The sequence below is a fragment of the Vipera berus genome (genome assembly GCF_964194415.1).
Source record: "Vipera berus genome assembly, chromosome: 2".
In the NCBI taxonomy this organism is placed as follows: Eukaryota; Metazoa; Chordata; class Lepidosauria; order Squamata; family Viperidae; genus Vipera; species Vipera berus.
Window position 1 is genome coordinate 268,951,494 of NC_138203.1, and position 10,927 is coordinate 268,962,420.

At 41.0% G+C, this 10,927-nt stretch overlaps 1 protein-coding gene across 1 annotated transcript; it reads left to right on the plus strand.

Moving 5' to 3' along the window:
* Positions 1-2,089: 2,089 nt before the first annotated feature.
* On the plus strand, positions 2,090-9,976 carry LOC308662960 (vomeronasal type-2 receptor 26-like; the record flags this gene model as incomplete). Its single annotated transcript, XM_081319105.1, has 5 exons — positions 2,090-2,203; positions 3,121-3,308; positions 5,743-5,956; positions 7,857-7,983; positions 9,066-9,976. The coding sequence occupies 5 exons, from the start codon at positions 2,090-2,092 to the stop codon at positions 9,974-9,976; spliced, it is 1,554 nt and encodes a 517-aa protein (XP_081175231.1).
* Between the last annotated feature and the right edge of the window lie 951 nt (positions 9,977-10,927).

Below are 10,927 nucleotides of genomic sequence, written 5' to 3' on the forward strand. Positions count from 1 at the left end.
TGCTTCTTTGAGGGAGGGTACCTTCCCTGCTGCCTTGAAGGAGGCGGTGGTGAGGCCCCTCCTCAAGAAACCTGCCCTGGACTCGGCTATTTTGAACAACTATCATCCAGTCTCCAACCTTCGCTTTCTTGCGAAGGTGGTTGAGAGCGTGGTGGCACTTCAGCTTCCTCTGTTCCTGGAGGAAACTGATTATCTGGACCCATACCAATCAGGTTTCAGGCCCGGGTACAGCACAGAGACGGCATTGGTTGCGCTGGTGAATGATCTCTGCTGGGCTCGGGACAGGGGTTGTTCCTCTGTCCTAGTCCTATTAGACCTCTCAGCGGCTTTTGATACCATCAACCGTGGTATCATACTGCAGCGTCTCAGGGGTTTGGGAGTGGGTGGCACTGTTTTACAGTGGTTCTCCTCCTACCTCCTGGGCCTCTCACAGTCAGTGTTGACGGGAGGGCAGAGGTCTGCCCCGAGGCCTCTCATTTGTGGAGTTTCTCAGGGGTCAGTCCTCTCTCCCCTCTTGTTCAACATCTATATGAAGCCGCTGGGTGAGCTCATTCGTGGATTCGGGGTGGGGTATCATCAGTATGCTGATGATACCCAGCTTTTTCTTTCCACCCCAAACCAACCCAGTGATGCCCTCGACATGATGTCCTGTTGCCTGGAGGCGGTCCGGGTTTGGATGGGGAGAAACAGGCTTCGTCTCAATCCTGCCAAGACTGAGTGGCTGTGCATACCGGCATCTCAGACTAACCAATCTTTTCCATCGTTAACTATGGGGGTGAGGTGTTACCCCCCGTTCATAGGGCCCGCAACTTGGGCGTCCTCCTGGATTCATGGCTCAGTTTGGAAGATCATATAGGAGCCGTGGCCAGGGGGGCTTTTGCCCAGGTTCGCCTGGTGCGCCAGTTACGGCCCTATCTGGACCGAGATGCCCTACTTACAGTCACCCATGCGCTCGTGACCTCCAGGCTAGACTACTGCAATGCTCTCTACATGGGGCTGCCCCTGAGGACCACTCAGAGGCTTCAGCTGGTGCAGAATGCGGCCGCACGAGTTGTGATGGGAGTCTCCCGATACTCCCATGTAACGCCTCTTCTCCGCGAGCTGCATTGGCTTCCAGTTGCCCTCCGGGTGAGATTCAAGGTGCTGGTGATGACCTATAAAGCCCTAAATGGCATGGGCCCGGATTATCTGAGGGAGCACCTGCTGCCAGCGTCAATTTTCCATCGTCCTGTGCGCTCACACAGGGAGGGCCTCCTCAGGGTACCGCTGGTCAAGGATTGCTGACGGGCGATCCCCAGGGGGAGGGCTTTCTCTGTGGGCGCGCCTGCCCTATGGAATCAACTGCCAACGGAACTCCGGACTGCACCTGACCTTCGTTCATTTCGCTGGGACCTAAAAACCTGGCTCTTTGAGCTATCTGGTCTGGACTGAGGGGTTTAATGTTTTTAAATTGTGATTTTAATTTTTTGGGGCTAGACTTAATTTAATTTAATTTTAATTTTATATTGTATTGTTTTTAAATTTTGCCTTGTAAACCACCCTGAGTCCTTTGGGAGTAGGGCGGTATATAAACTGAATAAATAAATAAATAAATAAATAAATAAATAAATAAATAAATAAATAAATAAATAAATAAATAAATAAATAAATAAATACTTTGACCCTGAAGAAAAACATGGAAAAGAAGGTCCGTTTTGTGTCAGTGAAGCTGTTCTTCTAATATTACCGTAAGATCCAAGGGAAGTCCATCACTGTAAATGAATGATACATGTATCTGACATGATTTTCATTGAACAATGAACTTCTGACAATATTGCCTGCATTACAAATGGACAGTGAGCTGCTGATGTGATCCTGTCCTATTTTCTCCTTCTAGAAGACAACCAGATTATTATATACATAAGGGGATAATGCATTCAACATTGATTTCAGATTGTAGATTTCTGAAGTTTCCACACAATAGACTCAAATGATTTGTTATAAATGTTTTTTATAGGAACAGCTTCAGAAATGTGATCTGTTTTTTTATGAATTTAACATGAAAAATCAAAAATCAAAATGAAATTTCTTCACTTTCAGTATATCCAGTATGAGCTTCTGGCATGTCCTGCCCTTCTTCTTTGCCATTCATGAGATCAACCAGAATCCAAAGCTGTTACCAAACATCACCCTGGGCTACAGCATCTATGAGAACTTTTTCAATGTAAGAATAACTTGCGATGTCATGATGGACTTGCTTTCTGCAGGGCAGGAGAATGTCCCAAACTATAGTTGTGGAAAACAAAATAATCTGTTGCCTTTACTCGAAGGGACTGATTCTCATCTCTTTAGTCAAATTTCCACCATGCTGGGCATCTACAAAATCCCACAGGTATAAATGAATACTTTGCAAAGTCTCCTAATAGTCTAAAAATATGAGATAAGAAATAAAATTAGTGAGGCAATGGCGTTTAAAGAACCCCTGAAATGGTATCAGGCATTCATATAACTATTTCTTCATTCTGATGTCATTTTTGCAGCTGAACAAATCCTTATCCATAGTTCAACTGAAATGATCTCAACCATCCTGCACATTAAATTTTCAGTCTCTTGGCCAATTCTTCATCTGCCTCTTCTCCCTGTCTGTCAGTCATTGCAGTCAGACGACCAGGGAGAGACAAACATCAATCTTAATTGAAACAAATCAAAAGAAAATGTCAAGGACTGTATTGGAAGAAAAAAAAGAAAAATATTAGGTGTTTCCCTATTTATTCTTAAATACATTTTTTAAACCACCCAACTTTTTTCTCTCTGCTGAGTTCACATGTCATCCCATCATTCCCAGGGCATTATTGAGACATATATAACTGAGCTGTATATTAGTGTTTTGTTCTTTGCTCTTGTACTGCTCATGATGTGAAAAAAAATGGTCACATTTCACCTTCCGTAATTCTGGCAGAAAGATGTGGTGACTGGAATTTACAGGTAAGTGATACCAGACATTGAGATGACATTTCATGGTAGAAACCCAAGAACAGATGAAAGGAAGTTCTCTTCCATGGAGGAACAGCTCTGATATGTAAGCACTATTTTTTTTCCCTTAAAAGCAAAGCAATCAACCATCTTTTCGTTTCATCTTAGATCAACTATGGGGTCATCAGCCACATTCCAGAGCAGAAACACCATTTCCCTTTTTTCTACCGGATGAGTCCAAAACAAGAACCTCCTCACTTGGCAATTGTCAAGTTGCTCCTGCATTTCCGATGGACGTGGATCGGCATTGTTGCTCCAGACAATGAAAGCGGAGAAAAATTCAGAAGAACCTTTGTGTCAGAAGCCTTAAGCAAAGGTGTCTGCGTTGCCTTCTCAGAAAGCTTACCCATAGTTATTAGAGCAGTGGGGAAAAAGAACATATATGAATATTTTATTGACACTAAAGTGAAAAGTATTGTTTGTCAGCTGGACTTTCAGGCTACATTAATACTAGCAGTAGTAATACGAGAAATTGACAATAGTGAAATCCTGTTTGGGGGAAAAGTATGGATTGCCACAGCTTTGTCAGGTATAAGCGTGAGATTTTTTTATCGATTGCTTAATCTCCAGCATAACCATCTTTTATTATCCTTCTCAACTCAGACAAAAAAAAGGACACAGTATTATGATTTTAATTCACATTATTCTGCAACTACGCAGTTTGGGGAGGCAGCATTTCAATGTTCTTATTCAAGTCCTTTGTTGTCTAAGAAAGTTTGGAATAGATGCCTGGAAAAAGAGACCTGGGAAATCCCACCCCAGGATCTGGTTGAAAGAATCTTGTCTGAGGATGGCTCCAGTATTTCCACAACAATCCAGGTTGTGGCCTGGATCCTCAGTGCTGCCTTTTCCTCCCAAACGAGTAAGAGGAAGCTGCATGTTGGGAATTTTAAGACAATCCAGATTGTACAGCCGTGGCAGGTAAGACTTCTATAAAATTCCTCTAATGGTTTCTTTTCAATTCTTAAATGTTAAGTTAAAGATAAGCAGGAATGGATGTGATGGGGGAATTCAATAACAAGTGTTAGTTTCTAATACTTCTTCTGACCAGCTCTGGAAGCTTAGAGAGAAAGAGACAGATTCTGCTGTTGAATCTTTTTTTTTAATCCCATTTATATCCCACCCTTCTCCGAAGACTCAGGGCGGCTTACAATCTAAGCACAAATCAATGTGCTTAGCAATAGCCCTCATTCTATGTATATGCCTGCTTATTAGGGCTTTCGCCCGCCCCCGCGACATTATTACAAAGTCAGCTTCTTGCCCCCAACAATCTGGGTCCTCATTTTACCTACCTCGGAAGGATGGCTTGAGCCTGGTGGGACTTGAACCTGCACTAATTGCAGGCAGCTGGTGTTACTTAAGGAGGCATTAGCCCACTGCTCCACCAAGGCTCATCTTCTTGACTAAACCAGGTGTGCTGGTTCAAGATGCTTGTAAGAATACATATTGTCTCAAGATAGACAGGAAGCTTTCATATATTTGCAAAATAAATAAGTAACTATCATATTCTGTCTTAAATTTCCTACATTGGTCTGATGTATTTCCTGTCCTGCCACGTCTTTCTTCTTCTCAGCATTTTCAGAAAAAAAGCACTCAGTTGACTTGCTTCTCACTACCACTTCCTGGTCACATAACCTGGAAATTTTCTTCTGCATTTGCTGGCTCCCAGGATCCTTTTATCTCTCTTTCTCCTCTGAATATTAAATCTTAGAATCTGGAGCCCTGTCATTTCTCCCAGTCTTTCCACCACCACCTGTTGGTTACATAAAATACTAGAGAAGATAAAAAGATTGCAGAACTCCAAAAGGCCATACAATATTATTTATTACTTATTTATTAAATGTATATGCACCCATCTTACTGATAGAGCCACTCTTGGTGTCTTACAAACAGTAAAAAGATAAACAGAAAAACAATTAAAATTTTCAAAACTATTTTAAAAAAAGAAGAAAAAGGAGATGGACAGCACAGGGATGATATCTTCTTACCCCAGTAAACCTCCAGTAGTGAGTGATATCTACTTACCCCAGTAAACCTCCAGTAGTGAGTGATATCTTCTTACCCCAGTAAACCTCCAGTAGTGAGTGATATCTTCTTACCCCAGTAAACACTCCAGTAGTGAGTGATATCTTACCCCAGTAAACACTCCAGTAGTGAGTGATATCTTCTTACCCCAGTAAACACTCCAGTAGTGAGTGATATCTTCTTACCCCAGTAAACACTCCAGTAGTGAGTGATATCTTACCCCAGTAAACACTCCAGTAGTGAGTGATATCTTCTTACCCCAGTAAACACCTCCAGTAGTGAGTGCACCCTTTGAGGATCCAGGCAAATTAAACAAAACTGAGTTTGATGCCCTTCCAGAAGTCCAAAGGGGTGGGAGATCAACATAAGAGGTGGGGAAACAACCCTAGAAATAGGGTGAGGTTGCTGCAGTTAAAACATGTTTCTGATCTGAGATTAGAAATTTCGTAAAACAGAGTAGATGAAAATAATGAACAGAAAAGCTGTATATATATGTGTTTATGTATGAGAGAGAAAGAATGGGAGAAGGAAAGGGAGATTTTGAGATGGAGGGGAGAAAGGAGTGAGAAAGAGAATAATCTTCCTGTCACATTTGCAGAGAGAGGCATTGAGTTGAATATCCCACTTCTGACTTACGGTTCAAAAGAGAATGTATACACAGCAAGGGTGATTCTCTATGTCTTTTCAGCTCCATCCTTTTCTAAGAAACTTCAAGATTTACAATTTTTCTGTGGATGATGTTTATTTGGATGAGGCTGGAATTCCTGTTGCTGATTTTGATATTATGGACTGGGCAGTATTTCCTAACAAGTCTTCTGCTGGAGTGAAAATAGGGGATATTGAAAAAGAAAAAGTCTCTTCAGATATCAAGTTCTCTATCGATGAGAGTGTCATCATATGGCCAACATCCTTTAACTGGGTAACCAAGTCTGCCAGTTTGTGGGTATTGTAATTCATCCATTCCTACATAGCCATCTGCTTTTGTGGTTAACCAATCTTCTTACTCTGATGGAGGCTCTATGCTAATGAAAAGATGGGTTGAAGAAGACACTACTCTTTCTCCTGGATCTCTCCTGCATTTCTATCTATGGAAATGCCAGCATTGTTCTAGGGTAGGATGGAAAGCATGTTGGTAGTCCAATGATGTTTGTTCCCTGTAAGGAAGCTAAGGAACTTCCCCAAACCCTTAGACCCTGAATGATTTACTTCAGGGCATCTCAGGGCAGTCCTTGATGCTCTGTGAGCATAGTTGCTTACAGACATTTAATTAGAATCAGAATCAGAATAACAGAATTGGAAGGGACCTTGTAGGTCAGCTAGACCACCCCCCCACCCAAGCAGGAGACCCTACACCATTTCTGACAGATGGCAATCCAGTATCTTCTTGAAGGTTTCCAGTGATGAAACTCCCATAACATCTGAAGGCAATCTGTTCCATTGGTTGATTGTTCTCACTGTCAGAAAATATCTCATTATCTCTAGACTGAATCTCTCCTTGATCATCTGTTATTCCTTGTCTGAGTTTCAGGTGCTTTTGGAAAACAGGCTGATCCCCTCATATTAGAACACTATTATCATGTCTCCCTTGGTCCTTCTCTTCACTAGATTAACCATGCCCAGTCCCTGTAGCCATTCTTCATATGTTTTAGCCTCCAGTCCCCTAATCATCTTTGTTGCTGTTCTCTGCACATTTTCTAGAGTCTCAACTTGTTTTTTATATTGTGGAGACCAAAACTGGATACGGTATTCTAGGTGTGGTGTTACTGAGGCTCTATGGAGTGGTATTAGTACCTCATGCGATCTTGATTGAATCTGTATATCATCCCAGTCAAATAGTTGTCCAGTCTATCTTTCAAAACCTCCAGTGATAGAGCACCCACAACTACATGAGGCAAGCTAGTTCATTGGTTAATTGTTCTCACTGTCAGAAATTTCTCCTTACTTCTAAGCTGGACCTCTCTTTAACAAGCTTCCACCCATTACTTTTTCTCTGGTGCTTTGGAGAATAAATCTAATTCCCTCTTCTTTGTGATAGACCCTCAAATACTGGGGGTCATTGTTCCTCCTTATCCTTCTCTTTGTGAGGCAGATCTAGTTCCCTTAACTGTTCATCGTATAATTTAGCCTCCAGACTCTTTGTCATGTTTTCTAGTCTTCTATGCACAATTTCTAGTATTCCAATTTGCCCCCCAAGGCCATGGCCCCACTACTAGGCCATGGCCTATTCAGAATTGGGTCAGGCAAGCGGCTGGAGCACATGACAGCTCACTGCTTAAACAAGTCGAGCTCCACACATGTGTGCTGGCCTCCACTTGTGCAAGGGCTTCATGCATGCGCACACATGTATCAGCCTGCCACACATGCAGTCCAGTTCCCCTCTCTGCCCCCTCCAGCCAGGCCACTGAGCCGCAAAGGTTGGGGGCTGCTGGACTAGCACAACCAGATCTTTCTCATAGTTACTTTTGTGAGCAAGGTACCAATTATTTTGAACCTATCTATTTGCATTTTTCCTACCTAAATCTAATTCAAAACAAAATTGATGGGATAGGAAATCCAAATGCATGTTGCCTCTCACTGGCAAAAAACCCCAAACATACAGAAAGCTAAAGATGTTTGGACAGGAGAGTCATCAGTCTTTACTGAATATTGAAAGGATTCTGGGATATGCTGCTGAAATCACCCAAACAAAAATAATTTTATTATATTTGGAAAAAATCTTGAAAGTATCTTCTGAGTTCATGAACCTATCTTGACACTCACTTCCATTTATAGAAAGAATTCCCTAATCCATATATTTCCATAATTTTCTTTCTGTTTAGAAGACCCCTTTTTCTAGATGTACTAAAAATTGCCTCCCAGGATATACCAAGCTCACAAAAGAAGGAGAACCTGTGTGCTGCTATGACTGCTCTCCATGTATGGAAGGAACAATCTCCACACAGGAAGGTAGGTGGCTCAAGGACAAAAAAGGAGCATCAGCCTTTTATTCTAGGGACAAATTTAGTAATCAAGATTTAATTTCCTATGCCAGTGTGCTGAATCCACACTCAGGAAAAGAATCAAGACACAGCAGTGTTCAGTATTGAATAAAAGTAGCATTTTACCATAGTGGATGTTTTCGGAAACTGCTGAAACAGTAAAAAGTAATATTGACAAAGATGGAGAAATCTTGAGAGATGACAGAAATAGGTATACAAAGCCAAGATCAACTATTAGGAGGCATATATAAATAGGGTTTTTTTGAAGTAGGACATGGAGATGGAATAAATAAATAACTGTAGGATAGAATGGATACAAAATATCAAATAAATAATTGCAGTACAAAAAAAACCCCAGCTTTGGAAAAGAAAAATCTAGAAAATTCACTCCAGGTTATAGTATTAGGGAAATTTTTTTACAGACAGTATACAATTATACCAACAACTGATAAAACAAACAAATCATTGAAAAATAGATGTAGGAAATCCCATAAGAAAAAGGAATATTTTATTATTTGTGGTAGGAATGCAAACAAACTCAAAATTCAGAGAACAAAATGCATCACAATATTCAGAAAAAAACCCTAAACATAAACATTTACCTGAAATCACAAATGTTCTTTTGAGGTATAATTCTACAAATGTTCTTTTGATGTATAATTTCCAGAATTGGAAAGACACATTTTTTTCAGTGATGTCACATTGGGTGGTAAGATTGGACAATCTGCTGCAATGGGAAAAGTCACAATATCTAAAGTATCTGTGATAGCAGTAGCAAGAATGGCTACCATAGATACCACACAAAGAATTTAGAACTTGGGGACATAACATGGTTTTTAGAAAGACAGTTGGCAAATAAAGAGAAAGGATGGTGGCAATGTTTTTCTATAAACATTTTCTACTTTGTTCATGCTTAGAAATTATTTCTTTTGTGTTATTCAATTGTCAATATCCAATGTAAAGCACGTTTTTCTTTATACTTCATTGTTTCAGTAATTAAAATATTTTTCTTTTTAAAAAGAGAGAGAAATATCAATTCATGTTTTCCAGATGTGGCCCAATGTGAAAAGTGTCCAGATGAACAGCATTCCAACCAGAAGCGAGACCAGTGTGTCCCCAAAGTTGAGACTTTCCTGTCCTACAAAGAAATGTTAGGTCTCATTCTGGCTATCATTGCCTTTTTTTTGTCTCTAAACACTGCCTTAGTTCTAGGAATCTTCATTAAATATCGAGAAACCCCCATAGTCAAAGCTAACAATCGGGATCTCACCTACATTCTCCTGGTCTCTCTGCTGCTTTCCTTCTTGACCTCTCTTCTATTCATTGGTCGGCCCAAGAAAGTGACTTGTCTTCTTCGACAAATCACCTTCAGTGTGGTTTTCTCAGTTGCTGTCTCTTCCTTGCTGGCCAAGACTATCATGGTGGTGGTGGCATTTCTGGCCACAAAGCCAGGCAGCAGGATGAGGAAATGGTTGGGGAAAAGTCTGGCCAACTCCATTGTTTTGTCCTGCTCTGCAGTTCAGATGGGTATCTGCCTTACATGGCTGGGAAACTCTCCCCCATTTCCACATTCTGACCTGTATTCTAAACCAAGAGAGATCCTCCTGCAATGTAATGAAGGCTCAATGACCATGTTCTACACTGCCCTTGGTTACATGGGCTTTCTGGCTGCCATTTGCTTTTTGGTGGCTTTTCTGGCCCGCAAGCTTCCAGGGACTTTCAATGAAGCCAAGTGGATCACCTTCAGCATGCTGGTTTTTTGCAGTGTTTGGGTCTCCTTTATCCCCACCTATCTGAGCACTAAAGGGAAATACATGGTGGCTGTGCAAATCTTCTCTATCCTGGCTTCCAGCCTGGGTTTACTGGGCTGTATTTTTGTCCCCAAATGTTACATCATTATTTTGAGACCTGACATCAACACTAAGGAGAATCTAATGATGAAAAATAATGAGGGTTCTTGATTTTGAAAGTTATTTGTTACCCAAGGTATTGTTAAGACAAAATAGGATATTTGGAAATAAAACCTTTATCTGTTCTAAGAAAGTTCTCTTTCTTTCACATGAAGTCTCAATTATGATTGATATAATAAACTATGTTAGAGATGTATAAGAGGTCCTTTTCTTTTGAATCATTACTTTCTTTTACCATAAACCATATATACAAAGAATCATAAAATTTCACTAACCATATATCTACTGATACCAATCAAGAGAGAGCATTATAAAAACACTTTTCCTTTATCTAATGTACTTAAGAAGATATGACTGTAAGGACCTGCCTCAGCTAATCCTCTCAGGAAAGCACAACTCTTCACACCATATGGTTAATGAAAAGAACTTTTACTGAGAAACAGTGGTTGCAATAAGGTCAGGTGGTATCTAATGATCCCATGCAAAGCACCAAGCTATTCTTCCCATTCCTAGATCCAACCATCCTGACCAGTCCACCGGTGGCCAGTACTGTTATATATTCAGTGTATATATGTTAGTGTTATTTGACAGCTCAGCTGGGCATCAGCTGAGCATCACCCAGCAACAGTATCCTATTGGTCTGGCCGTTTTGGCGGGATCCTTTAAGGATGTGGATTGGCCGGCGGCTAGCCAGCAACAGTATATAAAGGGCTGAGCTGTGGAGAGTTCCTTGTTCCAACCACAATAAATCTGAGTTCAAACTCGGCGTCCTGTCATCTGTGCCTGATGGTCTACCCACAATACACAACAAGTACAGTGCTGCAAGGTTGTTTTGAGAGTACTGAGGTACCAGACAGATAACGGGTCATCCTCAGGATGTCAGGGTGTCATGATTCCAATAGATGAAACCCTTCAAAAAAAATGTTGAGCCATTGTTTTCCTTAAAGAATCTTTTATTCAGGAAGCAAAGTATCAGCACTACATAGTTGAACCCAAAAACTA